General features: G+C 52.8%; 1 protein-coding gene across 1 annotated transcript; it reads left to right on the forward strand.

Moving 5' to 3' along the window:
* The first annotated feature begins 2,489 nt into the window (after nucleotides 1–2,489).
* Nucleotides 2,490–17,670, forward strand: LOC140903755 (retinol dehydrogenase 8-like). Its single transcript, XM_073325522.1, has 6 exons — nucleotides 2,490–2,586; nucleotides 3,786–3,947; nucleotides 7,377–7,556; nucleotides 12,215–12,308; nucleotides 13,996–14,179; nucleotides 17,431–17,670. Exons 1-6 carry the CDS (start codon nucleotides 2,490–2,492, stop codon nucleotides 17,668–17,670), a joined length of 957 nt encoding a protein of 318 aa, XP_073181623.1.
* The last annotated feature ends 613 nt before the right edge of the window (nucleotides 17,671–18,283 follow it).

Raw genomic sequence — 18,283 nt, forward strand, 5'->3', positions numbered from 1 at the left:
TTTCTGAGCTGGCGGGTGAAGCCAACAGGCCTGGCCACAGCAAGAAACAGCGCCCAGCTGTTTCTGTACTGGCTGGGATTAGCGATGGGTTATCGGGCCGCATGGAGAGGCCCGGGGCTCTCAATATTGATAGTAGATAACGTTCCACCGACAGGGTTGGCCTTGCTCCCAATCCTCCGGGAGGAAGTCCCTCCTTGGGAACAAGGCAGAAGCTAGCGTCAGCTAGGTTTGGGGCTGGCCAGGAGCCAGGGTGACTCATACAGAGATTCCTCTGCCATTTGCCCAGGGCCATGGGAATCAAGGTGCAGCTGGGTCCATTCAGGCTGACCAGAGGTGAGGAAAACCTGGAGGTGCAGGGAGTCCAGGGTCACGCTTCGAGCTGGGCCTTGTTCAGATGCTGGGGGTTGGGGGACTGGCCCCAAGCCCTGCTCTGGACATGGCAGGGGGGAGAAAAGGGGGTTTGGTGGCAGGTGTCAAGGGCGAGAGCAGACAAGTGGAACAGCCACAGTAAGGAAAGAGCTGGGCTTTTCCCTGTCCCTTCCTGTCAGCCCAAAGAGGCTTCCGCTCTCTGGAATGTAGGCTGCCAGGACCCGGTGATGGGGCCGTGCCCAGGTCTGGAAAGACCGGCGGGGCGAAGGGGGGAGGAGTATGTTTCCATCTCCAACGGCCTAGACGCCGACTGTCCTTCCAAACCCATCTCTGTGCGCTCCACTGTGCTGCACGCACTGAACTCAACACACCAGAGACCCCCAAAGCCAGGACTGCCTGGGGTGCTACTAACCCCCATAGCATCAAAGAACCCGAAGTGGGAGACAGATCTGACCCACTTGGTGCAGAGCTCTGTCCTCTTCAGTGGCGGCTGGGCCACATACAAAGCCTGCTGTCGGCAAGGCTAACAGAGGTGGGGATTTCAGCTGACGTAGTAGCGACAGGCATTAAGATCCCCAGGTTCACCTCCTGCTGCAGCTAACCCAGCCAGGGGTGTGGTGTCGCCGTGTTAGAAGGATCCTGGGTTTTGCTAAGAGGACGGATCTGTCTCTATTGTACATACCTGAGAGGCCAGTCGAACTGTGATGTGTTTTATACAAGTGGTAATAAATGTTATTTTTTCATATCCTTGCTTTTATTTTGTACAAAAAAGAGAAAAATAACTCAAATTAGCACCAAGCCCTGTAAGAAGACAGATTTATCTCTATTTATATCTACTCCAAAATCTTTTCACTACAAATAAATCTTGTCTATTTCATACCTGGCTGCTCTCCTTTCCTTATGGCGGTATGGTGGGGAGATGGGTCGGGGGAGTTTGGGATCCAGCCACCTTCCCGCATTGGCTCTGACTTCTGATCCGCATGCAGCGTCAAACTCCGTGGGAAATTCCACGTAGGCCCCAGCCGGGGAAGGGTTATGCTGAAGTCGGATCGAGGGAAAGGGGCCTGGAGGTTTGATCAGGAGCCAGGACTCCTGGGTTCTATGCTTGGCTCTTGGGATGACCTTGGGCAAAGTCACCCCCAGGTAGGGCTGGAACTTGAGACCTGGGTTAAATTCCCAGACTCCTTGTGACCCTGGGCAAATCACCTCATCTCTCCGGGCCCCTGTTCCCCAGTCTGTCCCATGGGGACGATGCTTTTCCTACCTCGCAGAGCAGGGGTTGCGAGGCTAAATCCATTAGTATCTGAGAGGGGCTCAGGTATGTTCAGCCCTCACTGTGCCCATTCGTTGACATGCTCACTAAACGACTCCCAGCCAGCAGAAGGGCAGCTGTTCCCATGGGGCCAACACAGCCCTGGTCTGCAGCCCAATCTGCAGCCCTGAGAAGCCTAGGGTTCCAAATCAGGAATCAGCTCCCTGCAGCGTTTCAGGCTGGTTCGTGGCAATGCAAAACCAAGGGGGTTTGCAATGGCCTGAAAAAGACTCTTTGCACCAGCTTGGCAAGGCTCAGCCAAGAACCTTCCAGGTGTTTTAGCCAGCAGAGCAGAAATCCACCCGCCCATCCCGCCAAAGCACCCTGCTCCCACCTCACACAGTGCTGCCACTGTGCTAACTACCTGCCCTGCCTCTGACCCAGCCCGTGACCTTCCTGCACAGTGCTCGCTTGGACAAGGGCCCCAATGCAAGGCATGCTCGGTAAGAGGGTTTGCCTGCTGCCGTAGTTCCCGTGGCGCTTTTTGTGCATCACATGTGGTGGTAGCCAGACGAGATTAGCCAGGAATCATCGTGCAAATCCATCCTGAGATTAACAAGGCCCAGAAGATTAAGGTCTTGGGCGCTGGCCAGTTAGGAGCCAGGCCATCCTTTATTAGGGCTGGAAGGAAGGTCGGAGCGGGATGTGAAGACAGAGCTGGGAGCTGCCAAGACCCCTTGGGAACTTCCAGCCTGAGAGCAACACTCTGAGTGCTCCTGCGTCAGGAGGATTTTCAGGGACCCCTGCTGCGCCTGCCCGTCTCATCCAGACCAGACCTCCTTGGTGCCCCGCTTTTCCTGGGAACGGCATGGCTCCCAAGACGGTGCTGATAACGGGCTGCTCCTCCGGCATCGGCTTGGCCTTGGCTGTGAAAATGGCCCAGGACAAACAGAAGCGGTTCAAAGGTGAGCGCTTCCCACATGTGCCCAGGGTGTCGGGCACACAGGCGCGAATGCCCAGGTTGCCCCCGGGTGGAGCTGGTACGGCTGGGATCATGGGAGACCCACAACTCCCCTGCAGCTGGACGGGGCTGCGTATTCCCACCCCCACTCCCAGAACAGCAGAGTCCATCTCCTTTCCCCATGCCGCCAAGCCTTGAGTACTGCAGCAGGATGGGGAAAGAAGAGCTGACCAGCTCCCTCGCCTGTCCTGGGGTCTTTCCATGCCAGCATGCAGCCAGGCTGTGGGTGCATTTGGTACCCGGCCTATTGGACACAGCCGGGAAGGGGTGGGGAACTAGGAACATTTTGCATGAGTGGTGGGGCACAGGAGAAGTCTTTACACATGAGATGGTAAAATAAATAATTTGCTCCAAAGGGAAAGAAATGGAGAGGGCAATGGGTCCTTCCCCTGCCCCTCTGTTCTGGGGCAGGGGCCCCAGCTTGGAACTCAAATGGGACAACACAAGGGAGTGAGAGTAGCTGCCTTCCTCCTACCTGCTCCCCTCCCAGGATGGTTTGGGCCCCTTAAATGTGATCCAGTAGTTAGGATCCCAGCGAGGGGTCATGGGGGAACCTGTGATCCAGTGGCCAGGATCCCAGCGAGGGAAGGGGGAGAATCTGACCCAGTGGCCTGGAACTGAGTTAGCATGACTGCCGTATTCCTTTAGGACATGGGAGGGGAGGCTAACCCCGAGTAGCTGGTACATCTCCCCATGTCGATGCTGACCCAAAGGCCTTTGCGGGAGAGAATGGCTGTCTGGCCTGCACCAGCCTTGGGCTCTTGCTTGGGGCAACGAGACACAAGCCAAGTCTGGAGCCCCCTCCCTCCATCTGGGCCCATGGTGCCAGAACACTTACTAGGAGCAGCATGGCCCTGATGGCACAGGAGGCCCCACATTGACACCCCACACCTCCTCTGAACCCCCATTCTAAGCCCCATTGAGAGCCCTGCAGCCTCTGGGGTGCATGGCCCTGGGATTTGCCTTCGCGGGCTGCTCTCCAGGACCCACCCCTGCTGCAGTGGGAATAGCAGGAGAAGCTCGTTGTGTATCGCGGCCCCCCCTCTACACCTGCTCTCCTCGCTCCCAGCCCTGCAGCATCACCGGGCCCTGTCCAGCTTCAGCAAACCCCAGTGCCTGCAGCCAGGCTGCTCTGTGTTACAGTCATTGCCACCATGAGGAACCTGGGCAAGAGAGGGTGCCTGGAAGCGGCCGCCGGAGTCACCCTCAACAAGACCCTGGAGATCAGGCAGTTGGACGTGTGCGATGAGCAATCCATCATCAGCTGCATCAACAGCATCCCCAACCGGCACATCGACATACTGAGTGAGGTCCCCTGCTTGCCTCTGCCCAAACTCCTGCTGCTGCCCCCTGCATGGGGCCCCCGCCACATTTCTTCCCCCTATCACCTGTGCTTATCTGCTCTTCCCATATATATCTGTGCTCTCCAATGCCCCTACAAGTCCTAACCTCCCCTACACAGGTCTACCTAAAAAAGGGAACAAAGAGGACCCAGGGAATTACAGACCAATCAGCCTAACTTTGATACCTGGAAAGATATTGGAACAAATTATTAAACAATCAGTTTGGGAGCTCCTAGAGCAGTGGTTTGCAACCTGTGGTCCACGGACCCCTGGGGATGTGCAGACTATGTCTAAGATTTCCAAAAGGATCCACACCTCCATTTGAAATTTTTTAGGGATCTGCAAATGAAAAAAGGTTGAAAACCCCTGCCTAGAGGATAATAGGTTTTTAAGCAATAGCCAGCATGGATTTGTCGAAAACAAATCATGCCAAACCAACCCAATTTCCTTCTTTGACAGGGTTACTGACCTAGTGGATAGGGAAGAAGCAGTAGATGTGAAATATCTTGATTTTAGTCAGGCTTTTGACACAGTTCCACGTGACATTCTCATACGCAAACTAGGGAAATGTGGTCTCGATGAAATTACTATAAAGTGGGTGCATAACTGGTTAAAAGATCATACTCAAAGAGTAGTTATCAATGATTTGCTGTGAAACTGGGAAGGTGTATCTAATGGAGTCTCACATGGTCAGTCCTGGGTTTGCTACTATATTCAGTATTTTCATTAATGACTTGGATAATGGAGCGGGGAGTAGGTTTATAAAATTTGCAGACACCACCAAGCTGGGAGGGCTTGCTAGCACTTTGGAGGGCAGGATTAGAATTCAAAGTGACTTTGATAAATTGGAGAACTGGTCTGAAATCAATAAGATGAAATTCAATTAAAATAAGTACAAAGTACTACACTGAGGAAGGTAAAATCAAATGCACAGTGACACGATAGGGAATAACTGGCCAGGCGGGAGCTCTGCTGAAAGGCATCTGGGGTTCTAGCGGATCAGAAAGGGAACATGAGTCACCAGTGTGATGCAGCTGTGAAAATGGCTAATATGATCCCATTAACAGGAGTGTCACATGTGAGACAGGGTAGATAATTGTCCCACTCCAGTGAGGCCTCAGCGTCAGTACTGTGGCCAATTCTGGGCACCGCACTTCAGGAAATAAGTGGACAAATTGAAGAGAGTCCAGAGGAGAGTAACAAAAATGTCCGGAGGTTTAGAAAACCTGGCCTGTGAGGAAAGGTTAAAACCCTGGGCATGTTTAGTCTTGAGGAAAGACGACTGAGAGGGACCTGAGAACAGTCTGCACATATGTGAAGGGCTGTTAGAAAGATGGGGATCAATTGTTTTCCATGTCCACTGAAGGTAGGACAAGAAGTAACAGGTTTAATCTGCAACAAAGGAGATTTAGGTGAGATATTAGGAAAACATTTCTAACCATAAGGGTAGTTATGCTGTGGAACAGGCTTCCAAGGGAGGTTGAGGAACCCCCATTATTGGAGGTTTTTAAGAACAGTTTGGAGAAACACCTGTCAGGGATGGTCTAGGTTCACTTTGGTCCTGTCTCGGCACAGGGGGCTGGACTTGATGACTGCCCTTTCAGCCCTACATGTCTATGATTTATGATCTTCCCTTCTGCATATTCATTCTCCCTCTCACCCTTATATGCCATCCCCTATATATATATATGTCCTCTTCTGGGCCCCTGGACTTCTCTGCATGTCCTTTTCTCCCCTATAGATGTCTGCCATCCCCTATGCACATCTCTCCTTTCCCTGTGCCCGATGCATGTCTGCCCTCCCCACATCCGCTGCACATCGCACAGGACCGTGACCTTTAACTCCACTGCGGGGGAAAGATGCTAGCAGCCCTCTCAGCCCTCGAACTGGGTCAGAGGCTGCCGGCAGTTTGGCTGGCACTGAGTCACATCTTTAATCGCAGGAGCCCTTGACCCATTTGCTGCTCCCTGCTTGCACAGACTACACCGAGGCTGATCTGTGAAAGTTATGTAGGTCAGCGACACACGTGCCCGGGGCCCCTCTCCTGAGATTATGGAACAATGTGGAGTTGACACTCTGGGAGCAGGAGATTGGCTCTCCTGCTTCCCGAGAACCATGTTGAACGCGCCTTCCCACACAGAGCCTCTTGGACGTCTCTCATGCTGCCCCACCAGGGCAGTGGCTCAGGCCCTCAGCAGGGCGAGGGAGTGGAGACGCCGCAGGAGCCAGGGTCTAATGTGGAAGCAAGGGCAGCTCATCTCAGTCACACCCACCTGGCCCATTAACTGCAATGCCGCTGGCTCAGTCAGAGCTGGGCTGGGAGCCAGATTGGGCCCCATCCACCTTAGGTCACACAGGGATTCTCCAGCCCAAGGAGCAGGCCTAGCTGCACGCTCCAGACTGCGCTGCTTGCCAGACCCATGGGGAAACCAGTCTGCAATTATTCAGCACTGGGAAGGCAGGACTGGGCCATGGTAAAAGCCTGTGGCCCGTCCAGACTCACAAAGAGAAAGATCTCTAGGAATGCAACCAGAATGTTGCTAACTAAGGAAGGGGCCTAGGTTACCTGCCTGGCCTTGAGGGAGGGCCAGCTGGGTCAAGTCTGACTGAGTGGCATTGCATCCTGGCTTGCTGGGTCGCAAAGCTACTCCCTTCAATTTGGCCAGGACGGCCCTCCATCGTCTGGTCGGTGGCCATGGGAGTGGAGACCTGACTCCCCTCCTGTGTTGCACCCCTGCCCCAAGGAGCTTGTCAGTTGTTATGCGGGCCTGTAACCAGAGACTCACACCAACAGTGTGTCCAACTGTTGCAATCAGGAGTCTTACCACGTGTTTTCTTAAAGCCCCAGCTCCTGGATACACAGGATTTGATGACAGGTTTCAGAGTAGCAGCCATGTTAGTCTGTATTCGCAAAAAGAAAAGGAGTACTTGTGGCACCTTAGAGACTAACAAATTTATTTGAGCATAAGCTTTCGTGAGCTACAGCTCACTTCATTGGATGAGATGAGAGTCTTGGCTTTCAAAGTAAGGTCCCAGCCCTCGTGGCCACTGAGCACAGCATGAAAATACAATCCCAAAAGGCTCAAAAACCCTGAAGGCCAAGAGGAAGAACCCAGAATTGATTTTTATTTTTAAAAACCCTCATGATTTCGGGGGGCCTTATTTGTGATATTGTGCACTTGGGTTGGCAAAGCTGCACCAACGCACCTGAAAGCAGGTGCCAGGCAATGAAATCCTAAGCTAAACCAAAATAACCCACTGAAACCAAGATCAGTGCAAGCCTCTGTGCAGACACGGCCTGAGACTACACAGGTCAAGCCCGTGCAAACCATGCTCGTTCAATACAAGAGGGCTCCTTGCTGACGCTACACTGCTTGTCCATATCTTGCAGTTAACAACGCCGGGGTGGGGATGATTGGCCCCATCGAATGCCAGACCATCGAGGAGATGAAGGGTGTGATGGAGACCAACTTCTTCGGTGTGGTGAGGATGATCAAAGAGGTGCTGCCCGATATGAAGAGGAGGCGGAGTGGGCATATTGTGGTGATCAGCAGTGTCATGGGCCTGCAAGGTAGGTGGGGGCCAGGAGAACATCCCTCTACATCTATGCAAAGCTGGTTCTGAGCCGGTGTTGCCTCCCCCCAGCTGCAAACCTTGGGCAGGTGTGGAATTTGCACCCCCCCCCCCCCGAGTGTGGCCCTGTTGGCCTGACTGCAGCTGCCCCCCACAAAATACAGACTTCAAACTACACCTGTGTCTTCAGCTCTAATGGTAGCAACTTTATGGTTTTAGTACTGGAGGTTTCCTGGTGTCATCCAAGATGGCAGCCAACACATAAGGATGGCAGTTTCTGGCTTTGGATAAGTATGTGTCCGTTTATCACTAAAAAGGACCTGGTTTTTCCAGCTGTACTGTGGAGTTTTAATCTTCTATTTGATACATACAGTTGTAAAGCGTTAGTGTTGTTAAAGTTTTTGGAGCAGAGATCCAGTCTCCCTGCACTTATGCCTCCTGTCTCACCATACACAGGGCGAGACTCACTAGCCTAAGTGCCACTTATGAGTCAGTTTTGTGCTAGTTAATGTTTTTACTCATAGCCCCAAATCCTGGAGTCAGGTGATTAGGTGAAAATCTCATAGACTGTGGTAGGTGCTGTACAAATACAGAGCAGAAAGAGAGTCCCTGCCCCGAGGAACTTACAATTTAAATTAATCACTTTTAATAGTCTCATCTGCCCCAAACTAGCGTTAAATTAATCCACCACATTAGGTGGTAGAACCACAAAAAGGGATTTTTCTGAGAAGGCTGAGGGCTTGATGACGATGGGGTGGAAAGAAGTTTCTGTGGGTGACAGGCTCTGTTCCAGTTGAGTTGATCAATTAATACTGCTGAGATTTCAGTGTAGCATTAACGCAGGATGGGTGGCCTAGCATCTTGGACAGGCATCTTTCTGGTTATTATTTAAATCAACATAAATACGTCCATCGAATCAGTCATTTTCAGGGTGGGGAACAGTTAGACCTGACATGGGAAGCTGGACGGATCAGGGATCCAAGCCCTTTGAGAGTGACCGGCTCCTCGTACACAGGGAAAGGTGGAAGGAGGAATTCTGGGGAAGGAAATGGCCCATGGAGAGAGGCTGCATTAAATGAAAAGGTCAGTCTCTAGGTTCCATCTCCCACTTGGCCCCCCCCAGAAGATGGAAGGTGTTTGGGACCTGGTGCCAAACAGACAGCAAGCTCTTTGGTGAGGAGGTGGGGCCCACTCATGCCTCCGGAGGGAGAGGACCTGGTGGCCGGGTCCCACGCAGGGACGTCACAGATGCCACAGTCGGAACTCCTGGCCCGTCACCCAGCAACCCCAGCACACCTGCTGAAGCCAGGGCTCAGCTCAGTGACATCAAAGGGATGAGAGGCGCAGCCTCCCCTCAGCCTGTGGTTTGTGAGGATTTGACTAACTCTCTCCGCTCCGAGGGGGCAGGCCAGGGGGAAAAGGTTTTTTGTGGGCTGTAGCCTTCACATTCTCCGTCACCTAGTGCTGAGGCCGGCAGGCTAACATGCCCAGGGCAGAGGTCACAAGAAGGCAGCTACTGCCAAGCCGCGAGAGCAGGCCAGAAGTCAGGCCCTTACACATCTCGGGCCAGAGCCTCAGCTGGTGTACGCGGGCACCGACAACCACGTCGATTTGCACCAGCTGGGGACCTGGCTGCTTTAGCTTTGGCTTGTAGAGAAAGTGGATTTTGTTTACATGATAGTAACAGGGACAGCCACCTGCTGAATGCCCCCTCAAGACCTCGGGTGTCTCTGTTGCACCCTGCCTCAGTTTCCCCTCCTGGAGTCCTCCATAACTCCCAAAAGGCGTCTCGCTGTTCCATAATCTCTCTCCTTAGAGTCTGCTTTTATTGGCATAAAGCTCAAAATAAACACACACAAAACAGCTCCCCCCCCTTATAAATTGGATGTGGCCCCTTCTCCCTGAGGTGCTGTCTCAAAACTCCCCTGGTGTTTCAGGGTCCCTGCTACAGGAGCCTTTGTCATGCTCTGAAACCTCTCTACAGCTTCCTCTGCCTTTGGCTTCAAGGCCCAAACTCCTTTCCCGCCCCCACCCCGGTCTCAGAGAGGAGCCACCTGCTCACTGCTGCTCTGCTATAGCTTCCTTCCTGTCTCTTCACCCTCTCCGGCTCTTTATACAGACCAGCTGCCTCGCTCAGGCCTGGGCAGGAGGCTGTTATTGAGGCACAGGTGGGCTGGACTTGGTTCCACTTACAGGGCCCAGTCCACCTGTGACTGATCTGCAGCAGCCCCCCATGACCTGGCGGGTAAGGCCCAGGGCTGGGAATCAGGGCTCCCCCTGGATTCTGTTCCTAGGCCTGCGACCGAGCGGCTGGGTGACCTTGGGCCAGTCACGGCCTCGCTCTGTGCCTCAGTTTCCCCTCCCATCTTTTGTCTGTCTCTAGCAACCTTTTTGGAGCAGGGATTATCTCTTACTAGCTGTATGTACAACACAGAGCATGAGGGAGCCTTGATCTCAGTCATGGTGTCCACAAGTCCCTAGAACACCAATAAATTAATAATAGTGAAAACGTAGGTCCCTGGGAGATTTCAAGGTTGTAGGCGTTGCTATCCTGTATCAGACTCTAAAATCCATCTGGCCCAGTAGCACATCCCCACCAATGATCAGTGACAGCTGCTTCAGGCGAAGGGTGCAAAATCCCCCAATTATGCCCAGGTCTGGAATAAGACCAGAGCATAGTGATGGGGCACAGCTGTTTATACAGGGGGAGGCAGGCGGCCTCTTGGCCTGGAGCAGGGTAACCCCGCTCAGTACCGCTGTCATGTGACTGGAGCCAGAATTCACTGACTCCAGTAGCTCCTGTTACAGACCCCCTGTGAGTTTCCATGCGCCCGTTGCCACGGCAAGTCCATTTCTGCTTTAATTTGCAGCTTTCCATGTGTTACTTGCTCTGCTGAGCTAGCTGATTGTGGGGTTGGCTTGTTTTGGTTGGGTTTTTTTCAGCTGTGGTGAGGCACTTTGTGGGTTTACAGTAAAGTCTGGGGGATAAAAATAACCATCCCTTACAAAGTACAAGTGTTAGGAAGCACTTCCTTATCAGCCTGATGCAAATCTAATTACAGAGGAGAATTATGCAGAGTCCTGTGACCTCTCTCTTCTTGGGACTTTACACACTGAATAAAGTCCAGTAAGGGCTTCTACTGGCTACACAAAAAGCTACACACACAAAAAAGACTTCTGACCAGCAGTGCCAATTCAGACATTTCTTGGGGGGGAGGAGGGCAGAATTCTGGTCTACCGGCTGGGGCCCTGTTCCGGTCCCCTCCTCCCTCCCCCGTCAGGGACCTGCGTCTCTCTCAGTCAGGGAGTCTCCCCTCTCTCTGACCCACCCAGTGCATGAGCCAGTGCTACCAGCAGTCGCATTCCCAGCAGATTTCCCTGCGCCCCGCAGTACAGGGACAGGCTCCCTACGTGCCAGGTTACAGCACCCTTTGACCCATCCCTCACTCTGTCCGTACAGAACAGCGGTGTTGTGACCACGCAGCCAGAGCGATGATCCAGACTGCTCCAGCAGCAGCCAGACTGATTTAGTACGGGGCCACTGCTTAAAAGCGGTCGGGTCATGGCCCTCCCCTGGCTCCACGGCCTATGGAACTTTGAGCAAGTGCAAAAGCCTTGGAGGGGGAGGTCAGGGGGTGTTTTCTTGCCCCCACCCCCACCCCACTCCACTCCCCAGCTACCTCCTGCACCACTGATCCTGACCTTTTGATTGGTAATGATGTAGTGAAATCGCTAGTGTGCGGGTGTCACCACTACACCCAGATGGAGGGATTCAGATCTGTTCGCTGTGTGCCATAGGCCCCATACTGCCAGGAGGTAATGGAGAGTGCCCTTTAGCTCAGATGAGTGGGGAACTAAGGTTTCTGGAGCAGGATGGCATCAGTTCTGGCCCCGCTGCTGTGACGTTCTGACTGGCCACGCTGTGCGGCGTAGTGACCGATGTGGAGGCTCTGCATAAGAGCGGAGACAGATTGATAGATAGCCTCAGATTAAATATCGTGACAGTTCCCTGGCCTTTCTCAGCGTCAGGTCAGATTTATCCCTCTTTCACAGGCTGGGAAGCTGGGGCACAGAGCTGCCGACCTTTTCATTCCCAGGGCTGCACTGCAATTCAGGAGCAGAACCCAGGTTTCCCTAGTCCCACTCTCATGCTCGCAACCACCAGACCACATAAGCTCCAGCACTTGGCTCCATGGACCGGAGTTGCAAGGCAATGAAAACGTTGGTGCTTGTTAGAGCAGGCTAATCAGGGCATTGCAGGCTGGTAATTAGCAGCTCCCAAGTTGCCCCTGAGGAGCTGAGAGTGCTGTATCCGCGCCGCACCCCAGCGGGTTCTGCCACCTGGGTCTAACTCACAAATCAACAAGCCTGCTCTGTGCTGGGCATGCAGTCAGATCCCTGGCAGTCTGCAATTCAAAGCCACTACCCTGCTTTGCATGACTGGCCAATGGATCATCCCCGATGGCTTCCTGTCAATAGCTACCCCTCGATTACCTGGTGCACACCGTATCCCCTCAACCCCTGCCCACAACCAGCTCACCACGTCAGATCCAACGTGCAAGAGACTCCTTTGTGGGCTCACGTAACTGACACACGCTCGCTGTGGTTCAGCTCTGTTCTCACGCCTCTCACCACTCTCTTGCCTCTGTCTTCCAGGCATTATGTTCAATGACATCTACACAGCCTCCAAGTTTGCCGTGGAAGGATTCTGCGAAAGCCTCGTCATACAGGCGCTGAAGTTCAACATCTTGTGAGTTACGGGAATCAGCTTTATTATGTTACAGACACAGCCAGGGTTCCAAATTATCTGTGCTGTTTCATTTCTCTGTTCTGAGGGTATTAGCTTAAAATACCACACAGGTGTGGGGAGCCATCCCTGGTGTGGAGATGGCACAGGCTCGGCAGAAGCAGACAGCTGGGATTAGCCTCCATAATCATTAATTCCTTTAAACAGAAAACTGACCCTGGAATATCCCCTGGGAATACAGTTCTGGGACTAACCGCAGACAACACGGTACCACCTTCCAATAGGAAATGGATCCCCTTTGGGGAATACACCCTTAGCATTCATTTGGCAAGCAACAGGGCTCTTATGCAGAGGTCTAAAGTCCTGTCTTGTGGGACATTCTTGACAAGTGCTCACAACCCACAGCCAGCTTGCAGCTGCCACCCCTCTTTGCTCCATACTGTGAGTAAGAAATAATGACATTTTCATGCCAGCAAGCTAGGCGAGGCAGCCGCCATCCAGCCAGAACCAAGCCCCAGGAATGCACGTTGGCCTATTCATTATTTTATCTTAAATCTACAAGTCCTTGAGATATTCTGAGTCCCCCATAGCTCAGTGTGTGAAATAACCCCTGGGCATTCGCAGGGGGACCTTGCTGTCCAAACTTCCGTGTATGCTTTTCTCACCGGAGTATACTGAGGCCTTTGTTCTGTGATTGTGCTGAGATTCTTTGTCTGCACAGGTCAGGTTGGCTAGGGTGAGTTTTCCCCGGAGGCGACTGCTGCTTGGCCCTTAAAACACTGGCCAGTCCCCAGGAAGGTGTCATTTGGGAGCTAGCTAATTTCTAGAGTTCATCAGAGGCCACCATAGGGCATGCTGGGTTGGGATTCTTAGGAGAATCAAGTCCCAACCCCCTTGCCTTAGCCTAGTTTCCGTCCTAGTATAATCTGCCTCTGGCCTGTCTTGCAGGCTGGGAGTCCCCAAGGGAAGGCAGGCCAGGAGCAGGCACAAGGAAGAGGAAGGGCAGCAGAGTGGCCTGGGAGCGAAAGGCTGACCCCTCTATGCCTCATGCAGAGGTGAGAGATAGCTTGGGGCATAGGAGGGAACTAGTGCTCAGCTGGTAGGAGCTGGGGAGACTATTCTAGTCCCAGCTTTGCGCCTATCAGAGCTCCTGCAGCATGACCTGAGGGAGCAGAGAACCGGTGAGACATGAGCCCCAGAAAGCAATCGTGGGATCGGTCTGGATTCCAAAGGCCAAGAGCGTGGCCAGCTTTGCCGTAGCTAGTTCTGCAGTGACGTTGCCCAGGAGACTGTGTTGTGGCGATTCTCCCGGCCTGTTTTGACATCCTAACATCCGGTCAGAGCAAGACGAGGTGTCACGAGGCAACGTCACTGCGGGAAGGAGCAACGTCAGCGCACGAAGCTGGGACATCGCCGCATAGGGTTGTGTTGTTCCCCCTCGTTAACACAGCATCACTGGGCACGGTTCCATGCCGATGCGGTGTCATGATGTCAGCGGGCATGGTTACCTAGGAGACATTAACACAGGCTGGTCTGGCATCCAGGGATGACACGGTAGGAGGTGCCCAGGCAGAACTATGCCTTAACACTGGGAGGTCAGACTAGAGGATCACAGTGGACTCTTCTGGTCTTAAAATCTACAGACCCACTGCATTGTGAACAGGGCTGTTATGCTTGCCTGTGTTTCCAGCGTCAGCCTGATAGAGCCTGGCCCCGTGGTGACAGAGTTTGAGACGAAGGTCTATGAAGATGCAGAGAATGCAGATTACTCCACAACAGACCCTGAGACGGCAGACATGTTCACTAACCTCTACCTGAAGAACTCCAAGGCGATTTTCTCCAGCCTGGGGCAGACTCCCAGTGACATAGCAGAGGTAAAAGGACTCGTGGGTGTGCCCCCAAACACAGAGAGGGTTGCCCTCTATCCTTGTTCATACGTGCCATATGCATCACCCACCCAGCAGCAGGCATAGAATAATAGAATCACAGGACTGGAAGGGACCACGAGAGGTCATCTAGTCCAGTCGTCTGCACTCATGGCAGGACTAAGTATGATATTCTAGACCATCCCTGACAGGTGTCTAACCTGCTCTTAAAAATCCCCAATGATGGAGATTCCACAACCTCCCTGGGCAATTTGTTCCAGTGCTTCACCGCCCTGACAAGTAGGAAGTTTTTCCTAATGTCCAAACCTAAACCTCCCTTGCTGTAATTTAAGCCCATTGCTGCTTGTCCTGTCCTCAGAGGTTAAGAAGAACAATTCTTCTCGCTCCCCCTTGCAACAACCTTTTATGTACTTGAAAGCTGTTCTCATGTCCCCTCTCGGTCTTCTCTTCTCCAGACTAATGCTCCTGGCCACACGCTAACACAGCAGAAACATGTTCTCGTGGACACACCCTTCCACAAGCGCACATGACACAACCCCAAGATCTGGAACGCCCCAAACAAGGCGTCTGATCTCCACCCCACTCTCCGTGGTAAAGCACGCCTTGCTGGCGGACCTCATGGTATCCCTTTAGAAGGGAGGGTCCCCCTATGGAGCACATCAGTCCCTAGTGGACTGTGGAGAGATCTCAGCAGGAGGGCTAATAGCTGGTATGTTAATTGCCAGCAATGCCATTACCTCCTCCATGATCTCTGCGTTCCCTCCCTGCAGACAGAGCGTGCCAGGAGACAGCCCGAGCTCCTGTCCCAGCAGTATGGTGAGATGCTAAGTCTTAACGTTGACACCAGGCAGCAGTGCACCATAGCTGCAATCCATTCTGGGCAGGCAAGAAAATCCGTTGCCTTATTGGCCAGGTGACAAGTGTGAGCTAAGGAGGGCTCCCTCCGCCTGCTTGGTCACTTGGAATAAGGAGGCGGTCACTGTCACATGTCCTGGAGCACCAGTGCCCCCTTAGAATGGATTCCAGGGGCCACAGTTCACCTGGCAGCTGATGATGGAAACCATGTATCTGGTGTTTGTTATTACTACTTCAAGCCAGGGGGTGCAGCAGCACCCCTAGTTCCAGCACCACTCCTGGCAGGCAAATTAGCGGGACTCCATTCCTCACGCCCACCTGGCATGAGCTCTGGCTATATATCTGGATTCTGCTGCCCAACAGCTGACAGGTACCAGTTGCTCTAGTTACTTCTTGATTCTAAACCCAATGACTGAAAGCTGCAAATCCACTCTTCTCCCCTCTAGGCCAAGCTTCCCCAGAACCTCCTCACGAATCCCACTAAGTGGCAATGCTAAATGGAGGCTATCTGGCCTCCTTTCCTTTTACTCAAAGAATGTCATGTCCCGTTAGCTCATATTTCCTCCCTCTGTTTATATCTTCCGGCTCATTCGCAAATTAATTAATCCCTCCCCCTCAACATTCACAAAATAATCCTCCCTAATCCCCACTTTATCCTGCCCCAAAGCCTCTTAGCATCTCTAAGCTGTCAGGAGACCATTTAGATTGGCTCTCCCCCTCCACTGATCCCAGCGGGGCCCCCCTGGGTTTGTTTGGAAGGCACAAAGCGGGTCTCTGAGTCCCTGCTACCAACGTTCAAAGTCCAGTGGGTCTTTCCGGCCCTGGTCTGCACTTGGTCACACGGCCCTCCATGGCATCACCATGGGAGTAAGGGAGATTTAGGTGAGATATTAGGAAAATCTTTCTAACCCTCAGAGTAGTTAAGCTCTGGAACAGGCCTCCAAGGAACGTTGTGGAATCCATGCCATTGTAAGTTTTTAAGAACAAGTTAGAAAAATACCTGTCAGAGAGGGCCTAGATTTACTTGGTCCTGCCTCAGCACTAAGGGCTGGACCTGCTGGTCTCTTGAGGTCCCTTCCAGCCTGACATTTCTAGGGTTCTGTGTGACTCACCCCAGGTGCAGCAGCAGTCCAGGGAGGAAGAAGAAAAGGAGTTCTTGTGGCACCTTAGAGACTAACCAATTTATTTGAGCATGAGCTTTCGTGAGCTACAGCTCACTTCATCGGATGCATACCGTGGAAACTGCAGTAGACTTTATATACACACAGAGACCATGAAACAATACCCCCTCCCACCCCACTGTCCTGCTGGTAATAGCTTATCTAAAGTGATCATCAAGTTGGGCCATTTCCAGCACAAATCCAGGTTTTCTCACCCTCTGCCCCCACACACACAAACTCACTCTCCTGCTGGTAATAGCCCATCCAAAGTGACCACTCTCTTCACAATGTGTATGATAATCAAGGTGGGCCATTTCCTGCACAAATCCAGGTTCTCTCACCCCCTCACCCCCCTCCAAAAACCACACACACAAACTCAATCTCCTGCTGGTAATAGCTTATCCAAAGTGACCACTCTCCCTAGGTCCAGGGAGGGGGGCTTAGGAAGAGATTTAGTCTCCACAAGATGAGATTCATGGGTTTGAGGATCTGTGTTGTGGGGTGGAACCCAGGATTTTGCCCCAGTCTGAACCCTGGGATGTCTCCCTTCGCCCACTCTCTTGCTCACTGGTGGATGTGTGTCACGCACTGAGTAGATGAATGGTACTGCCTCCTACCCCATGATTCACAAATCCTTAGACAATACTTCCTCCCCCGCCCTGTGGGGAGATGATGCATAGGAAACGGGGGGGTTCCCCCTGTCAGATGAGATTGCTGCTCCATCAAGTCAGGTATACTGTAAACACCTATTGCTTGTCTAGTGGTTAAAGTGTAGGAGTGGGTTCTAGGTCTCCTGAGTTCTGTTCCCAGCTCTGTCACTGACCCTCTGGTGGCCTGGGGAGAATCGCTTCCCTTCCCTGAGCCTCAGTTTCCCCCCAGCACAATGGGGACTGTAACATATTGGACACGTTTGGGTACTGGACATAGAGGCAGCTCACGAACCCAGGAGATTCAGTCAGAGACCTTTCTTGTGTCCTCTCTGAGATCCCACCACCTGCGGCACAACCAGAGTCCCAGGGCGACACCGCTACCGTATCCCTTAAAAGCACAGCGCGCTGCAGGACTATGGGTCCTGACCTACCTCCCAGGGCGTGGTGAGGCTGATGTTCACAGGGAGCTCTGGGATGGAGCTGCAAAGCACGGTGCTGGTAAAGTATTATGTTACTCTTGGCTTAGCAAAGGGCGGCACAGCACTCACGTGGGGCTGTCTCGGTTCCCTTGCAGCACACGCTGCAGGTGATCAGTGCCGCCAAGCCACCCTTCCGCCACCAGACCAACGCCTTCTACACGCCCATGACGGCCCTGAAACACGCCGACCCCACTGGAGCCCTGATGGCTGACACCTTCTACAAGATGGTCTTCAAGTACGACATGCTCTTGCACATCAGCCTGAAGGCCATCAAGGTGATCCGATGGCAGGCCCAGAAGATGAGGCAGGGGGTGAAGATGCTCAGCTTCAGATAGGCCCTGGGAACCAGGGTGAAGGGGTGGAGAGTGGGCTCAGGTGCAGTAGGGCTGGAAAAAGGCTGGAGATGCTCGATGATCAAGGGGTTCAGTGGACATGTGCCTCTCGGAGATGGACCGAGACCTTCCGGCCCATTGAACCATACACTAACCCAATATGGCTTCATTTTATAGGGTGCCCTTTGCACAAGCTGTACCCAAAATAGTAGGGAGAAGGAGAAATGAAGAGGCATGGGTTATTGTGGGGGGGGTAAGAGGTTGTAGCTGACAGCTAGAGGCACCCAGGGGAGAAGGCTTTTGATGCAACAGGGATGAGCTTCTGTGGGAGGGACAGGTGCTAGGAAAACAGAGGTAGGAGGGGAGCGAAGAGGGGCCAGGGTCTTGATTCTCCTCAGAGCCCACTGAGCTAATAGGACCCGCTCCTGAAGGTACATGTGCAATCAGAGTCAGTAAGCAAGGCAGGGCCGAGTGATGGCCTTTGCTTGCTTGTTACCAGCCTTAGCTGGATTTGAACCTGTGATCTAGGGGCACAAGATTTTCCTTCTCCAACTAACAGCCCTTGGAACAAACTCATACTCCCCCAAGTACTGTAATTTTAAATAGCAGCAAATAG

This window comes from Lepidochelys kempii, chromosome 27, assembly GCF_965140265.1.
Source record: "Lepidochelys kempii isolate rLepKem1 chromosome 27, rLepKem1.hap2, whole genome shotgun sequence".
Lineage (NCBI taxonomy): Eukaryota > Metazoa > Chordata > Testudines > Cheloniidae > Lepidochelys > Lepidochelys kempii.

Excerpts from the sequence above, each read along its gene's own strand:
- LOC140903755 (XM_073325522.1), top strand. The coding sequence starts at position 2,490 with ATGGCTCCCAAGACGGTGCTGATAACGGGCTGCTCCTCCGGCATCGGC. Across the intron at positions 2,587-3,785 it reads CAAACAGAAGCGGTTCAAAG|TCATTGCCACCATGAGGAAC; the intron begins GTGAGCGCTTCC and ends TCTGTGTTACAG. Across the intron at positions 14,180-17,430 it reads CTCCCAGTGACATAGCAGAG|CACACGCTGCAGGTGATCAG; the intron begins GTAAAAGGACTC and ends GTTCCCTTGCAG.